At 47.3% G+C, this 25,008-nt stretch overlaps 1 protein-coding gene and 1 pseudogene across 3 annotated transcripts in view; both read right to left on the minus strand.

Annotated features, from left to right (window-relative positions):
- The window catches only part of SMYD3 (SET and MYND domain containing 3), a 755,279-nt gene extending 741,170 nt beyond the window's left edge, over positions 1-14,109 (minus strand). For all 3 annotated transcript variants that reach the window (XR_012513694.1, XM_074385664.1, XM_039464247.2), the window contains exon 1: positions 13,865-14,109. Coding sequence is in view for 2 of the 3 variants with exons in the window: in XM_074385664.1 (XP_074241765.1) it covers positions 13,865-14,028 (164 nt within the window). In the remaining variant the exon portion in view is untranslated. The remainder of the gene's footprint in view (positions 1-13,864) is intronic.
- LOC141581143 (high mobility group protein B3 pseudogene) lies at positions 4,190-13,343 on the minus strand (annotated as a pseudogene).
- Positions 14,110-25,008: the final 10,899 nt, after the last annotated feature.

Consider the following 25,008-nt stretch of genomic DNA (forward strand, 5'->3'; position numbering starts at 1 on the left):
ATGGAAAAGAAAGATGGCAGTTGTCAACCCAGACTGCTTCATAATAACCTGGGGAGTCTTAAAAATGTCTATGCTCAAGCCACACTCTAGACAAATTAAACTGGAATCTCTGAGGGTAGGACCCATGCGTCGGCATTTTTTAAAGCTCCCCAGGTGCTCTCAATGTGTAGCCAAAGTTGAAACCCAATGAACTACAAGGGAATTTCTCAACGGAATTCTAAAGATTAGAGCTGTGAAAAGACAGACACAAAAAGGGGGAAAGGTCCCAAGAAACAGTAACTTCAGATGTAAGTTGTTTTCTCATATCAATTTATGAACAATTTTTAAATATTAAGAATATACTCCTTTTGGCCATGAGAGTGGCTCACGCCTATAATCCCAGCACTTTGGGAAGCTGAGGGAGGTGGATCGCTTGAGCTTAGGAGTTCGAGACCAGCCTGGGCACACGGCAAAACCCCATCTCTACCAAAATTAGCTGGGTGTGGTGGTACACGTCTGTGGTCCCAGCTACTCAGAGGGCTGAAGTAGGCAGCTTAGATGGGAGGATTGCTTGAGCCCAGAAGGCAGAGACTGCAGTGAGCTCCGATCATGCCACTGCACTCCAGCCTGGGTGACAGAGTAAAACTTCATCTGTCTGTCTGTCTGTCTGTCTGTCTCTCTCTCTCTCTCTCTCTCTCTCTCTATATATATATATATATATATATAGTGTGTGTGTATATATATATATACACATATGTATGTATAAAATATATATACACACACACTATATATATATATTCCTTTTTATGTTGAAATCTTTTCCTCAGTTTCTTGACTTTTTCATTGTAAGATGGTTCTTTAACATAGGATGTTTTTAACTTTTTTTTTTTTTCAGTCGGAGTTTCGCTCGTTACCCAGGCTGGAGTGCAATGGCGCGATCTCGGCTCACCGCAACCTCCGCCTCCTGGGTTCAGGCAATTCTCCTGCCTCAGTCTCCTGAGTAGCTGGGATTACAGGCACGTGCCACCATGCCCAGCTAATGTTTTGTATTTTTAGTAGAGACGAGGTTTCACCATGTTGACCAGGATGGTCTCGATCTCTCGACCTCGTGATCCACCCGCCTCGGCCTCCCAAAGTGCTGGGATTACAAGCTTGAGCCACCGCGCCCGGCCTGTTTTTAACTTTTAGATATTCAAATCCATCAGTCTAAATCTATCTTATCCCCTTGTGGTTGCTCTTATTTACTTTTGCTGCAAAGGCTAATAAGAACAATAAAAAGAGGACTTCCTTACATTATAATTCTCAATCTAAAGAATGAATTTTAAAAATCAATACTGGCTAGATGTGGTAGTTCATGCTTGTAGTCCCAGAACTTTGGGAGGCTGATGCAGGTGAACTGCTTGAGCCCAGGAGTTCAAGCCCAGGCTGGGCAACATGGTGAAACTCCATCTCTACAAAAAACATAAAAATTAGCCGGGCATGGTGGTGCATGCCTGTGGTCCCAGCTACTCAAGGCTGAGGTAGGAGGATGACTTCAGTCCAGGAGGTTGAGGCTGCAGTGAGCTGGGATCACACCACGGCACTCCAGCCTGTGTGACAGAGTGAGACTCTGTCTTAAACAAACGGAAAAGATCAATATTAGCCTATTGTTATAAATGCTTTTAAATGTTTAAAACTAAACATAAATAGCCATGTGTAAAACAGTAAACTGGCAACAAGTAAACTCTAAAAAGGAAACTTTCTTGATTATATTATATTTCAACAACTAATAATGGCTCTATCCATATTCATTTTTAAAATAAAATATTAGAATGAGATATAAAACATAAGGTTATCTCACAAGTGGCCTTTATTTTTTCTATACTAACAAGTAATTATTTACTTCAAAAACTAGAGGAAAAACTCATTTATACAAAATCTTCCTGCACTAACAAATTGTAAGGAGATCAACAAGCACAATTTTTCCTTCATATCATATCAACTCCAAGTAAAACTACCAGTTTTAAACACAGGTTTCGACTCTTATTGTGAAAAACGGTCATTATTAATAAAATAAGCCACTATACCATGTAAAATTGACCAGTGGTATTTCGTTAGTGAGTTTTATATATACCTATTTATGACAAAATTTCACTTGTTTGCCCTTTTTTTGTCTAATTCAAAATAAGAATCGTGGCAAATGTCAGAGGCTGAGAACAGATTGGAAAGGGGGTTAATTAAAGAGAACACTCAGAGATACTGTTTTAATGGCTAAAAACTAAATTGCTTTTTTGAAAAATGTTTCTATGGTTTTTACCCCACTGTCCACCAGAGGGAGCATTACATCTGATTAAGATAGAAAATCATCTGAAACTTGATCCCCAAGGTGCTACAGATGGTGGCACACACAGAGGTAAACATAAAATCAGATCAGAGAATCCCCAAGAGAATCTCAAAGTGGATGGGAGGACTGCCTCCCAGGGAGATCTCATCTCTAAAAAAAAAAAATTTTTTTTTTTTAATTAGCTGGGCATGATAGCGCACACCTGTGGTCTCAGCGACTCAAAAAACTCTAAAGGTAGAGGAAGGAAGACCACTTGAGCCCAGGAATTTGGGGCTGCAGTGAGCTATGATCACACTACTGCATTACAGCCAGGGTAACACAGGGAAACCCCAGTCTCTAGGGAAAAAAAATAAATAAATAGGAAAAAAACAAGAAAAATGAGCAAAAGATAAATACACACAAATCACAAAAAGATATAAATATGGCCTTTAAACACATGAAAAGATGTTTAACTTCACCCATAATGCAATTTAAATGCAAATTAAAACTGTACTAAGATTCCACTTCTCATTCATCAGATCAGCAAAAATGTAAAAGCTCAGGGTACAAAGCTAAGGGAAACAGGAACTCAAATACATCATTAGTGGGAATACAAAATGGTACAACCCCACATAGACATCTACACCTTGACCCAGAAATACCACTGTGAGGAATCTACCCTGAAGATACACCTGCAACAATACAAAAATACATACAGGCAAAGTTATTCATCAGAGCAACATGCCCAAATGCAAAGTACTGGAAACTGCCTGAATAGCCACACACAGGAAATCAGAAACCACAGTGGACACATAAAATTATTATGGAGCTATGAAGAATAAGATCTCCATGAACTGATAATAGGGTGATTTCCAGTAGACACTAAGTTTAAAAAGCAAGTGTAAAAGAAAGAATGGAAAATAAGAACACACATATATACTTGCTTATCTTAAAAAGAAAAAAAAAAAAAAAAGAGGTGAACCAGATGCTATGGTCTGAATGCTTATGTCCCCCAGGCTGTAGTCCAGCGGCATGATCATGGCTTACAGCAGCCTTGACCTCCTAGGTGCCAGTGATCCTCCAACCTCAGCCTTCCAAGTAACTTTGCAGTTGGGCATGTTGCTCTGATGAATAACCTTGCATGTATGTATTTTTGTATGTTGCAGGTGTATCTTCAGGGTAGATTCCTCACAGTGGTATTTCTGGGTGAAGGTGTAGATGTCTATGTAGGGCTGTACCATTTTGTATTCCCACTAACGATGTACCTGTGATTATAAGGGTGCATACCATCCTACCCAGATAACTTTTTGTTTTTGTTTTGAGACGGAGTTTTGCTCTTGTTGCCTAGGCTGGAGTGCAATGGCACTATCTCAGCTCACCACAATCTCCATCTCCTGGGTTTAAGAGATTCTCCTGCCTCAGCCTACCGAGTAGCTGAAATTACAGGCATGCACCACCATGCCCAGATAACTTTGTATTTTTAGTAGAGAGGAGGTTTCTCCATGTTGGTCAAACTGGTCTTGAACTCCCGACATCAGGTGATCCGCCTGCCTCAGCTTCCCAAAGTGCTGGGATTACAGACCTGAGTCATCACATCCAGTCAATTTTTTTTTTTTTAACAAGATGAAGTTTCCCTATTTGCCAAAACTGGTTTTGAGCTCCTGGCCTCAAATGATCCTCCCACCTTGTCCTAACAAAGCACCGGGATTACAGGTGTGAGCCATGTGAGCCACCACACCCAGACCCAAGGGTCATTGATTAAGCCAGACATTAGAGCAGGCGTCTGTGAACTTTTTACACAGGGGGCCAGTTCACTCAGACTGTTGGAGGACTGCCACATACTGTGCTCCTCTCACTGACCACCAATGAAAAAGGTGCCCCTTCCTGAACTGCAGCGGGGGGGGGGGGGGGGGGGGGGGGGGGCGCGGATAAATGGCCTCAGGGGGCCGCATGCGGCCCAGGCACACAGGTCGTAGTTTGGGGACGCCTGCATTAGAGAGACATGAAAAAATGTAAAGCAATGGAAATCTCATTATATTTTCATTGTTTTAGAAAACACACAAGTGCCTGTAGTCCCAGCTACTAGGGAGGGTAAGGCAGGAGAATCACTTGAAACTGGGAGACAGAGGTTGCAGTGAGCTGAGATTGTTCCACTGCACTCTAGGCTGGGCAACAGAAGGAGACTCCAACTCAAAAAAAAAAAAAACGAAAATACTGTTTAATTCATTAAAAAATTGTTACACTGCAGTAAATTTGCATATATGCGTATGTATATATGTACATACATATATACATATGCACACATGTGTATATATGTAAATTTATTGCAGTGTAACTTTTTTATGAATCAATCAAATACATACACACACACACACACACACACACACACACACACATATTTTTTGAGACAGGGTCTGTGTTGCCCAGCCTATAGCACAGTGGTGCAATCTTGGCTCACTGCCATCTCCACCTCCCAGGTGCAAGCAATTCTCCTGCCTCAGCCTCCTGAGTAGCTAGGATTACAGGCATGCCCCACCACATCTGGCTAATTTTTGTATTTTTAGTAAAGACAGGGTTTCGCTATGTCGGCCAGGCTGGTCTCAAACTCCTGGGCTCATGTGATCTGCCTGCCTCAGCCTTCCAAAGTGCTGGAATTACAGGCATGAGCCACAACACCCAGCCTTAAATTTATGTTTAAATAGATATTTTCGAAACTTAGTTTTAATTTTTATGGAGTAAATATCAATAGGTAAAACCCACATAAACAAAACATCGTCAGCACCGTCAATAATGCTTTTTAAATCCCCATCACATCCATTTAGATAATTTGTAAAAGCATAAAGGGGTTCTGAGACTAAAAGGTCTGAGAACCACTAGTCTATAGTATCAGCTGACTTAAAGGCCAGTGTATGTTAAGAGCAGGGGCTGTGTCTGGGGAGTGTATCACTTCTGCTGCCTGATAATGCTGGATTCTGCACTATGTACCACCAGCACCACAGACACTGGACCCTGCTGCTGCTGCTGCTCCTTGGCTGTTGCTGGAGAGTTATTCTCAACCTTTCTTTTTTGTGATACTGGCTTTTTTTCAAAGTCCTCAGTGAGTGTCTTGGATTGACTGAACTTAGGTCATTGCCTGCACCCTTGCTGCAAGGGAGGTTGAGAAGGTATTTAGCCTTTTTAGCTTTTCTGATAGAAGGCAGGCTCACTCTACATCCCACCAATGGTCATCCAATGAGGAAATGAGCAAACATAAACAGTCGAAACCATAAGCATTAGCCCATTGCTCCAATTCTCCTTCTGTAAAGGTCAGAAGCAACCTTGTGGAAAATATTACAGCTCTATCGAAGATTCTTAGTGGATCTTAGGGATTACCATCCCTAAGACAAATCCAAGCGCAGAAAAAAAAAATTGATATTCCAACCGACACCTCCATGACAAAAAGTTCTACAATAAAAACCTGACACAAGGTGGCTGGCTGGTCCTGAAGATATGTTGCCCTATGGGGAACTCAGGACCAGTTACTACTGGCAGCAAACTGGGCACTCTGTACCAGAGAAGCCACAATGGCTATGAGGGGAAGTTTGTGTTGTTGAGTTCCAGGCACCAGCCTCTACCCCATCCCCATAGTTGCTCTGTTCTTGGGCCCTTCGAGCAAGCACCAGGCTGTCTGAAGAACAACTTACTGCTATCCACAAAGCAGCGCATCCTGTCCTCTGCTGTGGCATTCACATGGATCAAATGTTTTCACCAGGGCTCAGCCATAAGCCCTCTCCCAAACCACCTTGCAGAAGAAAAGGAAGCAGCAAAAGGAACAGGAATTATGACTCCCACTTAAAAAGAAAAATGGAGTCACATCCATAATGTCCTTTCCCAAACCACATTATCATCAACTGTTTCACCTTATTCTATTCCAAGCGAGGAAGCTGCAAGTCCTATTTCAAGCCGGAGTTCAAGGTTCTACTCTTTAAAATGCTTTTGCTAGTCACATGACCTTCAGGGCCTTGGAGCAAGAGTCTATTAACAGTGCAGCAATTCACTTGCACCTGGTGCTAACCATATTTCACAAATCAGCCATAAACCCGATCATGTCTTTTTGCGTTATTTTAACAGGGGTAAGTGCTCCCCCGTCTCCACTAGCCTCTTCCACTCTACTGACCCTGAAACCTTGGGTTATTGCAGCCAATGTGAGAATTCTGCCTTTGCCGAAACTATTTATTCCAATGTCTAACATTCTTAGTAACTTCATGAATTTAGACAATCCATCTAACACCTCAGCCTTTGGGTTTCCTGACAAACATCTTTTCTTACTCCCTACCCTGGCCACTTTCCGCCATACCCTGTCCCTTGTTGTATCAAAACACACACTATTTCTCAGCATGTACATATCAAGTCAACCATTCTCTGACCATTCACCATTTCTCTGACCACATGAGCACCTCTAATCCATTGATTTTTTTTTTTTTTTTTAAGACGGGGTTTCACCATGTTGGTCAGGCTGCTCTTGAACTCCCGACCTCAGGTGATCCGCCCACCTTGGCCTCCAAAGTGCTTGGATTACAGGCATGAGCCACCACACCCGGCCTAATCCATTGATTTGACCACATTTCACTGACCATCACCTTCCTTATGATCTTGTTCCCTACCTGAGAAACCATGATCCATGATTACACCCTCCCTTGCCTACAACTTCAACTTCCTGTCCCCTCTCTTCATCCATCATACTAACCTAGCAATCCTGGGTAAATCCAGTTCTCATGGCCAAGCAGCTGGCAACTGGGAGAGGAAGGAAACACTACCCAACTGTTCCCACTTTAAATAAATGAACGCAAGTTTTAAGCAGACTCTCAGCACTTTTCAACAATCCTACATTTCACGAGGCAATTTTTTTTAACAGATAAACAGTTTTTTCCTCTCCCTCCCCCCTCCATCTTCTTCATCTTCCTCCTCCTCCTCCGTCTTCTTCATCTTCCTTCTCCTCCTCCTTCTTCTTCATCTCCCTCTTTGTCTTCTTCATCTTCCTCTTCCACTTTTTTCCAGGCAACTTTAGCGGGACACTTTGCACAATCAAACTTTCCTTTCAACTTATTGTCAGCAACATCCGTCTCATATTTCTCCATCAGCCTTGCTGCCTTAGTGATGTAAGGCTGCTTTTCGCTGTCATTTAGGTTATTTCACATCTCACCCAGCTTTCTTGCCACATCTCCAATAGGGATGCCACGGTTTGTGGATTTGATCTTGGGGAGGAATTCTGAGCAGAACAGGAAGAAGTCAGACGGTGGCCTTTTGGGGGCATTAGGAGCCTTCTTCTTCTTGCCTCCCTTAGCTGGTCCATAATCCATTTCCCAATCATAGCGCACTTTATCTGCCTTTGCCATTTCATCAAATTTAGATTTCTCTTTCCCGGACATTGTCTTCCACCTCTCAGAGCATTTCTTGGAAAATTCTGTGAAATTGACAGGGACCTATGAGTTTTTCTTCTTATGTTCTTCTCTGCACGTCTGCACAAAGAAGGTATAAGCAGACATCTTGCCCTTTGGTTTCTTGCGGTCACCTTTAGCCATCCTGACTATTGTTCGCTAGTCTGTCACGAGGCAATTTATGCTTCTCTCCTAGAAGATTCTCTCCTAGAGTGATTTCCAATCACTCCTAAGGCTGAGTCACTTAGCAACCACTTTCTAGCTGTCCTTAAACTTTTCAGTCACCACTGCCATTACCTTCTCTGGCACCTCTTCTTGTTTTGTTTTTGTTTTGATACAGAATTTTGCTCTTGTTGCCTAGGCTAGAGTGCAATGGCACAATCTCAGCTCACCGCAACCTTTGCCTCCCAGGTTCAAGGGATTCTCCTGCCTCAGCCTCCCGAGTAGCTATTACAGGCATGCACCACCACACCCAGCTAATTTTGGATTTTTAATAGAGATGGGGTTTCTCCCTGTTGATCAGGCTGATCTCGAACGTCCAACCTCAGGTTATCTGCCTGCCTTGGCCTCACAAACTGTTGGGATAACAGACTTCAGCCACTGTGCCCATCTGGCACCTCTTCTTACCCTCATATATGAAGATATTCCCTCCTACCTCCACCCCAGGTTCAGTCCTTAGCCAAGATAGATTCCATCATCTCACCTAATGCAGTGAGTTATTACCCTTTGTTACCTGGTCACATTTACTCACACTGCAACTCAAATGCAGCTGCTGCCTTTTTTTTTTTTTTTTTTTTTTTTTTTTTTTGAGACAGGGTCTCACTTTGTTGCCCAGGCTGGTATGCAGTGCTGTTATCACCACTCATTGCAACCTCCAACTCCTGGGCTCAATTGACCTTCCCACCTCAGCCTTCTGAGTAGCTGGGACTACAGGCACGCACCTGGGTAGTTATTTGTACTTTTAGTAGAGACGGTTTTTACCATGTTGCACAGGCTCATCTTGAACTCCTGGGCTCAAGCAATCCACCTGTCTGGACCTCCCAAAGGGCTGGGACTACAGCCTGTTTTATTTTCTATAACTGATCTGATCTGTCACCTGAATATGTGCCATTTTTTCTATAATTAATTTAATATTCCTCATGAATATCTACTGTAATAAATATCCAGGAAATTTAAAACTTGTCAAACAATATCTTAATCTCTTCTAGTCCATACTCAGACTTTACTCCTTACCCAGACTGCTTTAAATGACTGCTTTCAGGTAGATTTCCATCCAAGGTCTTACAGGACATCCTAGAAGTAAGTGTCAAAAAGACCTTGGTAGCTGGGCATGGTGGCGCGTGCCTGTAATCCCAGCTACTCAGGAGGCTGAGGAAGGAGAATTGCCTGAATCCAGAAGGCGGAGGTTGCGGTGAGCCGAGATCACACCATTGCACTCCAGCCTGGGTAACGAGTGAAACTCTGTTTCAAAAAAAAAAAAAAAAAAAAAATACCTTGGATCCGTATTGTCTCTCTGGAACCTCACTGGTCTCTACTCCAAGGAGGTAATCAGGTCCTATGGCTGAACTGGTGCCATCTCATCTTTTGGAATGTCGTGCTGGCTCTCATCCCTGGGGTCTATGATCCTGACCTTGAATCTATAGTCACACAGTCCTTTGTCATGATGCCAGCTGTTCCACCATGCCAATAATTCCTCCACCCCCTTCGTGGTGGTATGAGAGCATTTCAGAATATCCTGCTACCACAAGCTCATCTATCTAGCCACTTCCTTCTACCACTGCTGTGCTACAGATTCATGTTGGCCTATCACCAACCTGCATAACATCTTCTCTCAAGATTCCAAATAAGGAGCAGAGCGAAAGGCCTTCAACTGCTGACTGTCCCCTCATCCCATTAAACATCCCCACCTGAACCCTGGAACTTTAGCCAGCCAAAAAAGATCAGAACAGGTAAGAGCAGATAACAATTTCTCACAATCTGTTTTCCCTACCTCTATCCCCCACTTCCCACAATCCACCAGGACGAAAGGGATGAAACTTCTACTTCCAAGTCATCCTCCTTCCCTCTGGGAGGCACTAAGCCTAATTCTCAGCCTTAATCCTGGATGATATATTCTCTTTCCCCTATAGAAGAAACTACCACTAGAGTTTCCAAAAAGTAGCTCTTGATATGGAAACTGCAGGCAATTTGGAACTTGAGAAAAATCAAAGACAAACATACAGTGACTTCAAGTTCCCCAAAATATTATCCCTTGAATTATTAACATTTCCCATGTGCTAAGCCCTGGGGATATAAAGAAGATTAGATTTAGATCACTACACTAGGGAGTGAGGTCTACAAATAAAATCATAACAATGGAATTTTACATGCTACATTGACCAAAGCAAACAGGAAATACACGTAACCCAGACCCATTCGTAAATCAACATTTTCTATCTCCATCAAATTGAAAATGCATGCAACAGCAGAAGGACAATGTAAGTGATTTCAGGCTGGGAGCAGCAGCTCACGCCTGTAATCCCAGCAGTTTGGGAGGCTGAGGTGGGTAGATCATCTGAGGTCAAGAGTTTGAGACCAGCTTGACAAACATGGTGAAACCTCGTCTCTACTGAAAATACAAAAATTAGCCAGGTCTGTTGGCATAGGCCTGTAATCCCAGCTACTAGGGAGGCTGAGGCAGGAAAATCGCATGAACCCAAGAAGGGGAGGTTGCAGTGAGCCGAGATCACACAACTGCACTCCAGCCTGGGCAACAGGAGCAAAATTCCATCTTAAAAAAAAAAAAAAAAAGTGAGTTCAGGTTACAATTTCATTGTCATTGCCATTTTTGTCCAGCTTACATCTTCATTTTCTTTTCCAGGCACAACATGAAAAACCAGAAGCCATTCCTTAATGAGAAGAAAAAAGAAAGATAAGCCATGAAGCAGGTTCACCTTTACCCATTAACAAAAACAAGTATACAGAACTAAAGCTACTAATCAAAAAAGACCTAGACCAAAGGAAATCGTGTAAAACTTTGTAACCACTATTTTTGGAGACTAATGAAGTAGTGTCACACACCCCTTAAGGACGTCACTAGGTGATTCCATTGTTGTGGGAATATCATGGAGTATACTCGCACGAACCTAGGTAGTATAGCCTACTACACACCTAGGCTCTCAGGTATTGCCTACTGCTCCTAGGCTATAAACCTGCACAGCATGCCACTGTACTGAATACTGAAGGTAACTTTAAGACAGTGGTTAAGTATTTGTGTATCTAAACACAGGAAAGGTACAGTTAAAAAATGATATAATCGTAAAGGGCCACTGTCATGTATACGGTCTTTTGTTGACCAAAATGTCGTTATGCAGTGCATGACTGTAGCTATAACCAATATGTTTTTTTCATTCTATTTTGATTTTTCCTCCCCCATGTAACTGTTAATTGCTGCAAACTAACATTTTCATTCCATACTTAATTCAGATGGAAGGCAGCAGCAAGACATCTACAGTTAGGAGGAAAATTCTGCCAGACATTCATACTACAAACTAAGGGCTTACTATATGTTACAAACTGGGGCTACAAAAATTGAAAGATGCACTATGTATTCTCAAAGACTTCACAACTGACAGTGAATAGAGAAACAAATTTTACTTAAAACATGATAATACATAAACTTATCCCTCAACGACATGCATTCAACCATGGCAGAAAACTGCATCAACGCACAAACATTTCCCTAACACCGCTTTCAGGGTGCAGTGACTCCCAACGAGGCTCTTCAGAACACTATAACCACTAAGTGGGAGTGTTCAAACAGAGCACCTTCTACCACAATACAAGTGAACTGTGTATCCTGGCAATCCCAAGTAAGTGCAAATATTGTGTATGTGTGTAAAACAAACAAGTTTTTGTTAGTCACTATGAAGAATCTGTTTAGCTTGTTTTGTTTAGATGCTTAGCATTTACTTATACCCTTTTTTCCATGTTTATGTTTGCTGATTTCCCCATTGGATAACAATTAGTGGGAAGTACAGCTAACCTGCCTTCTATCTTAAAAAGGCTAAATACTTCTCAACCTCTCTTGCAGCTAGGGTACCAGGCAGTGACCTAAGTTTAGCCAATCTAAGACATTCACTGAGAACTTCAAATAAAAGCTAGTATCACAAAGAAGAATGTTTGAGAGAATAACTGTCCAGCAACAGCCAGTTTTGCAAGGAGCAGCAGCAGCAGCAGCAGCCCCAGCAGGGTCCAGTGTCTGTGGTGCTGGTGGTACATACTGCAGAATCCAGCATTATCCGGCAACAGAAGTGATATACTCCCCAGACCCAGACCCAGCTACCTTTTTTTTTTTTTTTTTTGGAGACGGAGTTTCGCTCTTGTTACCCAGGCTGGAGTGCAGTGGTGCGATCTCGGCTCACCGCAACCTCCGCCTCCTGGGTTCAGGCAATTCTCCTGACTCGGCCTCCTGAGTAGCTGGGACTACAGGCATGCGCCACCATGCCCAGCTAATTTTTTTTTTTCTTTTTTTTTGAGACAGAGTTCCGCTCTTGCTACCCAGGCTGGAGTGCAATGGCGCGATCTTGGCTCACGGCAACCTCCGCCTCCTGGGTTCAGGCAATTCTCCTGCCTCAGCCTCCTGAGTAGCTGGGATTACAGGCACGCGCGACCATGCCCAGCTGATTAATTTTTTGTATTTTTAGTAGAGACAGGGTTTCACCATGTTGACCAGGATGGTCTCGATCTCTTGACCTTGTGATCCACCCGCCTCAGCCTCCCAAAGTGCTGGGATTACAGGCTTGAGCCACCGCGCCCGGCTGACCCAGCTACTTTTGCAGTGCAATTCTGATTTGGTTCCTGCCCATTTCCAGTCAAGTCTCTGCAGACTTTAAAGCAACACTGAGAACCGCCAATACTCTTTCATGAAATTCCTTTTTTGTTTAAATCACCACAGTTATTGCAAACAAGAAAAATGAACGAGAGTAATGAAATAGTACGGTAAATCAACAAGCATCCCATCCACAAAGGGTCTGTGTAGTTTATTTCAAAAATGCGCAATTCCATGTGTCATATGACTCAAACTCAGCTCTTTTGATTCAATTACCAATCTGTCGCCATTTATTCATTCCAAAACTTTCCTGTTCCAAGTACTATCTTGAAAGAAATGAACTGTTTTCAACCACACAGTTTACAGAAACTTCAAGGTGCTGCTCTCTCCTGAACAGATGTTTTCGCTGTTATCACTACTTCAGACAGCAACAGACAAAATTACTGTTCGGTAGCTTTAAAATACAAAGTCACATTCCTCAACTATGAATGAAATGAGAACAAAGCAAGAACAATGGTCAAATTACAGATACCGGCTTTGCACTTACCATCCTACGTCCACCCATCTAAATCTCAGACTGACAGGTCGGAAAAGCGGCCATGCACAAAACCGTCTCACCCATCTCAAAACACACCTCTTCCTCCTTGCACACAGAGGCTCGGTAACACTTGCGGACTGAATGCAATTCCCATGACTGTGAACGTTAAGTCACACACGTCCGTCACGCGCGCTCACCCAGCACTTCGCACGGGCACAGTGCGTCCCGCTTCCGGAACAGCTGGCCGCGAACCCTCGCACGCAGGCAGGTGGTTCCGACGAGACGCGCCCGCCCAGCCACTCGGCGGCAAGGCCGACGGGACCCCGGGAACGGACGCTCCGCGGCGCGCCCCCGGCCCCCCGCTTCAGCCCCTCGGGGGCGCTGTCATCGCCTCCGTGACCGGACGCGCTCCTCGCGGACGTCCCGTCCGTCCTCGCACCCCCGAGGCCGCACGCGGGCCCCGTCAACCCCGAGGTCCTCCCACCTCCCGCCTGGCCTCCGCAGGGAGCCTGGCCGACACCCCCGGCTGCCCCCGGCTCCCGCGCCCGCCGCCTGTGGTCTCCACGGCCGCGCCCCTGAGGCTGGGCGCTCGGGACACAGACTTTCTGTTCCCCGCGGAACGACTCCGGCACGACCGTTGCCCCGAGGTCCGCCCGGCGTCTTTCCCGTTCTCCCCGCAGCCCGCGCCCCCTCCCCAGCCCCGCGGCGGCAACCCAGGGGGCGTCCGGGCGGGGCCGGCACGCGGCAGGGGCGGCTCGGCCGGGCCCCCGGTGCAGCCGCGCCCAGCAGGAGCCCCGCGCCCCGGCGCCCGCACGTACCCGAGGAGGCAGCGGTCGCAGACGACGCCTCGACTCCCCTTGGACACCGTGTACGCCAGGGGGTCCGAGCGGAAGAGCAGCTCCCCGGGGCGCAGCGGGGCCGCGGCGCGCAGCCCGTTTCCCCGGCTGGCGGTGGCGAACTTTTCCAGCTTCGGCGGCTCCATCCTCTCGCGGCTCCCGCGCCTCAGACGGCCGCGTCCTGCCGCCGGCCTCTCACGCGCCGCCGGGACCCGCGCGCCTGCGCCCTGCGCGCGCACGTACGCCGAGGGGCGGGGCGGGGCGGGGCGGGGCGGCGGGACTGCGCGTGCGCAGACGGAGTCCGGCGGAGCGCCGGAGCCGCGCGCACGGGACCCTCGGGCGGCCGTCGGGCTCCGCGTGCCGCTCGCGCCCCTGGCGACTGCGCGGAAGAGAGGCGGGCTTTTTTCCCCGCTCTAAGTTTGTAGTATGCTAATTTTAACACTTGAAAACGGTGCAGTGGACGCCTCCGCTGAAGTCAGACAACCCAGCACTTTGCCGTTTCTGCTCGGTGCTGTCTCCCCGCCTGTAGCCAAGTGCGCACGTGTGGTTGTGAAACTGTTTCCAAGCTGCAGGCATCTGAACATCACAGCTAGTGCTTCACATCATAACTTTGTTTGTTCCGGGACGGAGGCTCTCTGCCGCCCAGGCTGGGTGCAGTGGCGAGATCTCGGCTCACTGGAACCTCCGACCCCCCGGTTCCAGCGTAGTCCTGCCTCAACCTCTCGAGTAGCTGGGAGTACAGTTGGGTGCAATCCTCCCGCCTGGGCCTCCCTACTAGATGGGACTATAGGCACACGCCATCATGCATGGCTACTTTTTTTTACTTTCCTCTAGAGACACGGTCTACCTATGTTGCCCAGGGTAATAGCAAACTTCTGGCCTCAGGTCAACCTGAACCTCCTGTCTCCACCTCTCGAATTGCTGGGATTACAGGTGTGAGCCACTACAGTCGGCCTAAATCTCTTAGTTTGGACAAATGTGCCATGGTAATGCAAAATGTCATTTATTAGGGGCAGCTGGATGGAAGGTGTAGGAGTACACTATAGTGCCTTTCAGTTTTTCTGTATCTCTAAAATCATTTCAAAAGTAAAGATTTATTTTTTTATTTTTTTTATTATTTTTTTTTTTTTGAGACGGAGTTTCGCTCTTGTCACCCAGGCTGGAGTGCAATGGCGCGATCTCGGCTCACCGCAACCTCCGCCTCCTGGGTTCAGGCAATTCTCCTGCCTCAGCCTCCTGAGTAGCTGGGATTACAGGCACGCGCCACCATGCCCAGCTAATTTTTTGTATTTTTAGTAGAGACGGGGTTTCACCATGTTGACCAGGTTGGTCTCGATCTCTCGACCTTGTGATCCACCCGCCTCGGCCTCCCAAAGTGCTGGGATTACAGGCTTGAGCCACCGCGCCCGGCAAGATTTATTTTAAGACATGAAGGTAGTTATCCTTCCATGCGTGTAAAGTACAAAAGGCAGGCCAACTGTGTCATCAGAAGTCAGAGCACTGGTTGTGGGGCTGGGGTGCTGGGAGGGGCTGGGCATGGCTGGCTTTCTGATCTGTGAGGGCTGGTGTGTTCCATCTGTGAATATTTCAAGCCGTGCACTTGCCAGGGGTGTAAGTCATATCTTAATAAATTTTCCTAAGTTTAACAAAAAGTAAAATGAGGATGAGAAGCTTGTTTGGGTTTGTGGGGCCACAGGTGCGTATCCAGCCGTGAGTTCCGGCCCAGACGCTTCTAGAAGCCTGGAGGGAACTGAGAACATTCCAAGTAGAGGTGGCAGAGCCAAGGCCCTGAGGTGGGAGTGCAAAGCTGCGAGTCCCTAGCTGTGAATGTGTTGTCCTGGTCAGAAGCAGTGCTGTGTGCCCTGCAGAGCTGGAAAGTCCACGTCCACACTGTGGCTCTGTACTGTGGAACCCCGAGGCCTCCCACCCTCCCATCTGGTGACTCCACCCTGTGGTCTTGGCCCTGGGGAGGAGGGGTGGGAACGTCCCCTGGAGCCTGGCTGGAGGTGCCCCTGGAGGCCTCCTGGGCCAGGGTGCTGGGAGGGTAAGCCTGACTTTGAAGCCATGACAGAGAGTAGAAAGAACAGGGTGGGTGCTGGGCTTCATGGTTGTCTCCTGGAAGTATGGCATGGGGAGATGCTGCCATCTGGCCTTCACTGGCCCACCTGTGATCACCAAGAGCAGCTGGAGCCTGGCCAGTTGGAGGACAGGAGGACTCTCAGGGTGGGGAGAGTCAGCTGCACAGAATCAGAGCTGGAGGGCATGGCTCCAAGACAGAGGGCAGCCACGGGGAGGATGAGATGCCCTCTGCTGATGGGCATGAAAGGCATCTGACTTGGGGTCTGGGGGGTCCCCATTTAGCCCCGGGCTCCTGTGGGATCCTCAGCAGAGACATCCTAAAGGTTCCCAAAAAACTGGCAACAAGGAAGGTGGCTTTGCTGGAAGTCGAGATCATCTGGCCAGGGTGGCCGTCCCCGGGTCTGGCTGCATGAGGCCTGGGGGGCAGCTGTCCACCTACCCTGCAGGGAGTGCCTCTCACCAGCCAACAGCTGGGCCAGTGCCCAGGATGTGCCCTCCTCAGGGAGATAAAGGAGGAGCGAGATGGCAGTGTGGCTCTGGTCCCTGCAGTAGCCCATCTCCTGCAAGAGCCACAGTCACCATGGAAAGACATCACCTGGAGGACTGAGGTCACCTGGGAGGACTCATGTCATCGGAGAAGGCAGAGGTGACTGGGGAGGCTTCCTCTGAAAAAGAGGCTTCCTCAGAAGGCAAATTCATTTCCTGACAAAGGCCATGTCCCTCAGGCACTTCAGCAACTTGTCCAAAAGGTCTCCTGAGAGCACCGTCCTGCATGCAACACCACCAAGCTCCTGGGCTTTGGGGCAGCCCCAGGAGGAGGGTGTCATTTCTTGTTATGAGAAGTGGTGGTCAGGCCCAGGTGACACTAGTCGTTGGGGCCCTGATTCTTTTGTCTCAGTTTGACCCTTAAGACCACCCCCCTTGCTTGGAGGTTTATGCCAGCAGTGAGCTGGAGTCCTACCTACTGTATCCTGGTGGGTCACAAATACTGACTTTGAAAGAAGCAACGATGCCCCTACCAGACACCGACACCTCCATGGTTCCAAGCCTGTGAATGTGGGAATATATCCCAGAAACGTCGCTCCCTGAGAATAATCATGGGGCTATATGCCGAATGTGCTAGGAGGATGTAGAATAATTCCTGATGCCTAGGAAAGAGAGGAAAGGGGCTTTCGTTTCTTTTGTGCAGATGCTTTTAGTTTCACTTTGTCTACAAACCTTCACAACAAATCTAATTTCAGATTCAAATGATTCACCAGATGAGCTGTGAGCTCTTCAGAGCCTTGATTGTTTTAGAGATGTTTCAGTAAAATCCACATCTGCTGTGGATTTCGTACCGTGAGTTGACTGATCACACTCTGATTTTTGTTTTTTCAGTCTGCACACCTGCCAGTTCAGTCTTTGGGGTGTACAGTTCCTCCATGGTTCTAAACCGGTGTGCGGAGTCTCCCAGCCACTGCTCCCCGCTCCTGGAACAACTCCTTCGTTCTCCAAGTCTCCAGTGTGTCCCCTGTGCAGCCAGTCTCTTCCCAACTCATCAGCCCTTGGCCGTCCCAACCTGTTCTCTGTCCCTGCGGTTTGGCCTTTTCCAGAACGGCCTATGAATTGAACCCTACAGCGGTAGCTTGTTGAGTCTGTTTTTTTTTTTGTTTTTTTTTTTTCCTTAGCAAAATGCAACTAAGAACCACCGACGTTCATCCGGGCATCACTGGCTGGTTCACTTTCTTGCTGAGTCTCCTTCCCTTTGAAGGAAGGACCACCCATCCTCTCCCCACTCCCGAGTCGAAAGTTGTCACCGTAGCCTCCGTGTGTGAGTGACAATGAAACAAGCAGTGAATGTGGCATCAGGTTTCTTGTGGATGTCAGTTTCCAAATCAGTTGGTTCAGTGTCTGTGACACTTTGGGGACATGTGATTCCCGTGAAGGAGCTTTGCGAGTGACTAAACCGGTGGCTTCCAAAGTGGCTGTCATGTTTCCACCAGCTGTGGATGAGGGTTTCCGGGGCCCCGAATTCCCCCCAGCATTTGGTACTGCCAGCTTTGTCAGGAGAGGTTCACGAGCCCTCATCCTGCTGCCCTCCCGTGGATCCTTACCATGGGTCCCCATGGATCAGGCGGAGCACTTTCCACCATTGTGCATGATTTTGTTTGCTGCCTTCTGTCTCCTCAGGATCCCGCTGGGCTCTGGCCCACATGTTCCACCCCGGGCCAGGGATTGGAACCCGGGAGGTGCTCGGTGATGGTGCCGGCCGCTTCCTGAGCCTGGAGAGCCTCGGCAGCTCTGTCGTCCCTCCCGGGTGAACCCGGCATTTTTTCTGGGGAAGTCCCCATCCCTCTGGTTCACCACGTCTCCGCTGGGACCCCATGGCCCTCACAGACTTACCTGATGCCATATCACTTCCTAAACATTGTGTGACCCCTCAGCGTCCGGCTCACATCCACGTCGATCTGGTGGATGTGGTCAGAGAAACTCTCGCCGTTTTCCTTCATGACCGGTAGGGTAGGGCCAGGCGAGGAAGCAGCCTCAGAACAGATGAAAGGCTCCCGCCCCAAAGGGCAGTCATCCCACAGTCAGCACTTCTGGAAGGAAGGAAAAAAGGAATGTTTCCCTCTGTAGAAAGCTGCCTTGTGGCTTGTTTCTGAAGCCAGGGAGGGTCACCAGAGCCAAGCTCCTCTGTGGTGCCATGTCACTGTCCGTGCCCAGGATGTACATCTGACCACCCCACCCACCCCCATAAGCTGGGCTGGATGTTACTCCAGCTGGAGACCTGGGCTTCTGACACAGCCTGTTTGCTGTGCTCTGACTGAGCATGCCTCGCCTTTCCCGGGGTTCTCAGGCTTGGCTTCCTCAATGTTTAGCAGGACTGACCATGCCCAGCCCCGAACCTTCGGGAGTATGCCTTTGTACACTCTGGCAGACAACTGATCTGGTGACACAGGCCACTGCCAGAGGGCACAAAGTGACATAGACACTGCAGATGAGCTCGGCTCTGCTGACCCTCCTGGCTTCAGAAATAAGCCAAAATGCAGCTTTCTGCAGATGGAAACCTTCCTTTTTTCCTTCCTTCCAGAAGGTGACCCCAGCAAGGACCAGAGTCCAAGGATTCTGGAAGTCTATGGTTTGGATGCCATGATTCCTCAGTAGAGGTGAGGTCAAGCTGGTTGTGTCGTCTGATGAACCATGATGTCTCTTTGTAGAAATAATATCAATAAAGAGCCAGATTTGAGGAGGAGAGTAATGTGAGGCTTTAATTTTCAAGCTGTTTAGTAGTTGGATTGCTGGCATCATCAGTGCTGGTGCCCCCCTTTCCTTTCTTTGGTTCATTGTTTGGATCTGTTGAGGACTGAACACAAGTGTGAAGTTGACCTGAATAGCGCATTCACTCTTATCAGTCACATTCTTGGTAACTGGATTATAACTATAATAAAGGACATAGATCAGAATCACACTGAGGTCAGGAGTTCAAGACCAGCCTGGCCAAAGTTCTGAAACCCCATCTCTACTAAAAACACAAAAAATCAGCTGGGCATGGTGGTGTGTGCCTGTACTTGGGAGGCTGAGACAGGAAAATTGCTGAAGCCTTGGAGGCACAGTTTTCAGTGAGCCAAGATTGCACCACTCACTCCAGCCTGTTGCTTGAGAGGCAACAGAGTGAGACTCCATCTCAAAAAAAAAAAAAAAAGAAAATTAGTAAGGAGATTTTATGTCCGGAGGTTAACTAGGGCCACTGCCTAAGAATAAATACTTTAGTACAGACCATAATAACAAACTGTAGAGCTCACACCAGCATACTCCCTCCATTAAGGGGCCTTGCCCAAATGCTACCGTTACATAGTCTTTCCCAAGATCGATCTATTGAGAAATCACACAGATCATAGGAGTCTAAGAAATCAAAGGGAAATCACCAGCAAAGGATTAGAGTCACATAGATGAATGTGACTCATCCCAGTTGTTTAGTTCCTCTGGTCCCATGGCTGAGGTTCACACCTGCATTCCTGAGCAGCACCTTTAACAGATGCCAAGGCAGCTGGGTGTGGTGGCTCACACCTGTAATCCAAGCACTTTGGAGGCCAAGGCGGGTGGATCACCTGAGGTCAGGAGTTCAAGACCAGCCTGACCAACATGGTGAAACCCCATCTTTAAATAAAAATGCTGTTAAAAGAAAGTCAGAAGGGTTGGGGGTGGGGGGAACAAACAGATGCCAGGGCTCGGGGAACCAAGGAAGACAAAACAGTTGGGGGGACGCCCCCACTGTCTTCCCTTGCTTTTTTCTTGCTTCTGCCTTTTTCTTGCTTCTCTTTCTGGATAGGTAAAGACCATCTTCAGCCTGCAGTCCTCTGAAATGCATTCTGAATCACTGGGACTCCTTTGACCCCAAGACTTGAAGGAAAAGTAGCTCATTTTCTTTTGCACAAGGATGTTGCCTTCTCATCATCTTGAACCAGCCTTGCCTGTGAAGGGGAGCCTTGATTTTAATACTATTCAAAGGGAATGATTCCTGAAAACTAGAGAAGCAACTTCTGGGGGAACAATCTGAGGCAGCTATTGAGTGTCCAGGTCCTTCTTGTCCTCCTTATCTGGGGCCCCCTCCAACCATTCCATCAGCTCCTTCAGCTCTACCACCTCTGAAACTCCCCACATCCCCAGCTTTGCTCTTCCCCCTAAAGGAAATGCCTAATGGAGGTGATGCCACTAGGGTTCAAGTTCCCTTCTCATTGCAGAACATTAGGCAAATAAAAGGAGACTTAGGCCAATTTTTTGACAACCCTAATAGGTATACAGAAGCTTTCCAAAATTTAACTCAGGTGTTTGGCTTCTCATGGAGGGATGTTATGCTGCTCCTAGATGAAACCCTAACCCCAGCTGAAAAACAGGCAGTCCTGAAGGCAGCAGAGAAATTCAGAGATGAGTAGTATGTCTCCTATAGTAGGCCAAAAAGGAAAACAGAAAATAGGAAGAGTGAAGAAAGGAAGAATGAAGAACCATCATTTCCAATAGAAAGAGAGGCAATACCTCTTGACAACCCTGATTGGAACCCCAGTGACACCACAGATGAATGGAAAAGGAAAGCTTATTAATGTGTGTATTGGAGGGTCTACAAAGAACTAGGGCCAAACTCCTTAATTACTCTAAACTGTCCATGATAGACCAAAAGCCAGATGAGACTCCCACAGCCTTTATGGAAAAGCCAAGAGAGGCACTAATAAAACATACCTCCTTATCTCCTGATTCAGTCAAGGGACAGCTCATCCTAAATGAGAAGTTTATTACACAAGCAGCTCCTGATATTAGAATGAAACTGCAAAAGCAGGCTATAGGACCAGACAGCATCTTGGAGAACCTGTTGAGAGTGGCTACCTTGGTTTTTTATAATAGGGATCAGGAGGGGGCCCAAGAGATAGAGAGGAAGCACGAGAGAAGGACAGAAGCTCTAGTAGCTTGCAATATGTAGTAGCTTCTTTGCAGGTGTGCAAAGTCCAGGATCCCCAAGGTGCATCTGGTAGTTGCTACTGATGTGGCAAGTCAGGGCACTTTAAGAAGGAGCACGCAGGCAGCAAGAAAAAGCCACCTGGACCCTGTCCAGCCTGTGATGGAGACCACTGGAGAATGGACTGCACCCAAAGATGGAGGTCACTGGGTTCAGAACCAATCTCATAGATCAACCAACATGGGATGGGGCTTGGGGTTCAAACCACCAGATCCAGTGGCTCAAACTGCCATGACAGCACAGGAACCCTCAGTGATTCTGGAAATTGAAGGAAGGAAGGTGGACCTCCTTCTGGACACTGGAGCCAGACTTTCTCTTTTCCTCTCTGATCCAGGCTTTCCCTCTTCCCGTGGCATAACTGTGAGGGACGTTTCAGGGAAGGTTCTGACCTGATATTTTTCTCAACCCCTGAGCTGTAGTTGGAGGGATCTATTATTTATGCATGCCTTCTTTTTTTTTTGAGACGGAGTTTCGCTCTTGTTACCCAGGCTGGAGTGCAATGGCGCGATCTCGGCTCACCGCAACCTCCGCCTCCTGGGTTCAGGCAATTCTCCTGCCTCAGCCTCCTGAGTAGCTGGGATTACAGGCACGTGCCACCATGCCCAGCTAATTTTTTGTATTTTTTAGTAGAGACGGGGTTTCACCATGTTGACCAGGATGGTCTCGATCTCTTGACCTCGTGATCCACCCGCCTCGGGCTCCCAAAGTGCTGGGATTACAGGCTTGAGCCACTGCGCCCGGCCACCTATGCACTTTTAAGTGAAACATGCTGCTTCTGGATCAGCACCTCTGGTCAAGCAGAAGAGAACCTGCAGGTGCTTAAAGACTAGTTAGAATCATCGGCAGATTAAGAGAAAATGTGGATTCCAGTCTTCTTCATGGGTTGGTTAGCTCCTTTACTGAGCTCCCTCTTGCTTGTGTGTTTTGTACTAATATTTGGACTTTGTATACTCAAGGACCTTGTCACTTGAAGCATTTCCTCTCACCTAGAAGCTATTGAACTCCAAATGGCACTGCAGATGGAATCATGCATGGACATGGCATTCTTCCGAGGACCCTCAGATCGGCTCCAGGAGCCGCCCTAGCTGCTGTTCCCCACTTGACGCCCCTCTTCAAGTAGGAAGTATAGTGAGGGTAAAGGAGTCCTCAGCAATCTTCCCTTTTAACAAAGTGCAGCCCCAAATCCTTTCTTTTCTAACAAAGAGCAGCCTGAAAAATTGAGCTGCAAACATACGTGAGCAAGCTGGGGCTTGCACAGAGTGATGCTGGCAGCTGTGCCAGGAGAAAGAAGCTACTGAGGCCAGGCGTGGGGCAATCCCAACACTTTGGGAGGCCAAGGCGTGTGCATCATGAGGTCAGGACTTCAAAACCAGCCTGGCCAAGGTGGTGAACCCCATCTCTACTAAAAATACAAAAAAAGTAGCCGGGCGTGGTGGCAGGCGCCTGTAATCCCAGCTACTTGGGAGGCTGAGGCAGAGAATCGCTTGAACCTGGGAGGTAAAGGTTGCAGTGAGGTGAGATCGAACCGCTGCACTCCAGCCTGGGTGACAGAGTCTGTCAAAAAAAAAAAAAAAAAAAAGCTACTGAGAGCCAGTTATGTTCAGCAGGGAGGCTCCGTCTTCCCTTTTGTCACCACATGTACAGTAAAAAAGCAGGCAACATGGCACGAGCCAGGTAGAGAATCTGTCTGCATGATAAAAGATGAGGGTGGGGCAGCCCACTTCTTTGTGCCATATGCAAACAGCACACCTAGTCCTAAGCAGTTCTTTGCACGCTATGCAAATGACACACCTGGTTCGACCAATGGTTCATGCCCTATGTAAACCAGACACCACCTCCTCAAGCTAACCTATAAAACCTCCCGCGCTTCACTGCTGATGGAAGAGCTGCTTCGGACCCCCTCTTTCTTTCGCCTACTAAACTTCTGCTTTTAACCTCACTCCGTGTGTCTGTGTCTTTGATTTCCTTGGCATGGGACAAGGAACTTGTGTATTACCCCAGAACGATGCCACTTCACCAGTATGTTGCCCAGGCTCGTCTCCAACTCCTGGGCTCAAGCAATGTTCCCGCCTTGGCCTCCTAAAGTGTTATTGTTACAGGCATGAACCACTGTGCCTAGTCTGAAAACTTTTCTTCAGAGTAACAGGCTATGTCAGTGTTCTGCTTGAACAGTCTACTAAACTCATCAGGTTTGGGGGATCCAAAGGAACTGTCCATTATCCTCAGCCATCAGCAAAAAGAAAAGGCCCTTTGCTAAGTTATTTTTGTAAGCACGTAATGTTGCCGGGCCTGGTAATCACCAGGAATCATTCCACGCCCGGTGTCCTTAACACCAGCATTCACGATCTAAAAACTTGGCTTTCTAGTATTTTTCGTTTTGTTTCAACCACATTCTTCCTGGTACTTTCAAATTCCTTGATTCCTGGGTTAGTTCAAGTCTACGGAGAAGCAGATGTCAAGACTAGATCTGAAAGAGTCTTATTAGAGAAGGAAACAGAGGCAGGACAAACCTTCAGACTGACTGCAGGTCTGACTATGGAAGGAGAAAAGGAAGGAAAGAGGATTGTAGCAAAATTCGGCCAGGTCGCCGGCAGATTTTGAGCCAAAACTGCCAGTTGGAGGTCTGTATGTCACCAGAATGGGCCTGCATCAGTGCCTCTACAGCACTGAGTCACTGGCTTGGAGCACATGCAGAAAGCACAGCCTCTGCATGAGCAGAGTGGTGGATTCGGAGGGGTAGTATCTGGGGATCTGTCAACTGTGCTCCACAAAACTGGAGATTTGGCAACATCGCCACTCTTCTTAGGCTGCATCTATCCCCATGAAAGACATCGAGTACCAGATTAATTTCTCACTCTACAATTAATGGAGATCATTTAAATGCTGACAAAGCATCCCTTTAACACACTTTTAAAATTGTCTCATCATCCATGGTCCCCATTGCTCTAGCCCCACTGTTGAAACTCACGCAATAGCAGAGAACACTGAAGCCACTATACATGGCCCTCCATAGCATCCCTTAATTCTGATTGTCCATAGCAGTTTTACAGCAGTTACTACAAATCTTTGTCCTTCTCAGCTCCTCTTCTATTCTGTCTCAAGTAACACTGCTTGTGCTTTCTCAGACAATATGGCACCTATAGGGCATTCATTTATCTAACAAGAACACTTGTCAATTTCTTTCATGTAAGCCAAGAGCAAAATGTGCTTTACTGGTCTTTGGACCCCATCCCTTTTCCTAAAACCACGTTGATCCCTCCGAGCTGTATTTAAAATACTCCTCCGCTGACTTCATTCTAGTTAAACTTTTTTTTTTTTTTGAGACAGTCTCACTGTGCTGCCTAGGCTGGAGTACAGTGAAGCGATCACAGCTCACTGCAACCTTCGCCTATTGGGTTCAAGCGATCCTCCTGCTTCAGCTTTCCAAATAGCTGGGATTACAAGTATGTACCACCATGCCAGTTAATTTTTTATATTTCTAGTAGAGATGGGGTTTCGCCATGTTAGCCAGGCCAGGGTCTTGAACTCCTGACCTCAGGTGATCCACCTACCTTGGCGT

This window comes from Saimiri boliviensis, chromosome 14 (assembly GCF_048565385.1).
Source record: "Saimiri boliviensis isolate mSaiBol1 chromosome 14, mSaiBol1.pri, whole genome shotgun sequence".
In the NCBI taxonomy this organism is placed as follows: domain Eukaryota; kingdom Metazoa; phylum Chordata; class Mammalia; order Primates; family Cebidae; genus Saimiri; species Saimiri boliviensis.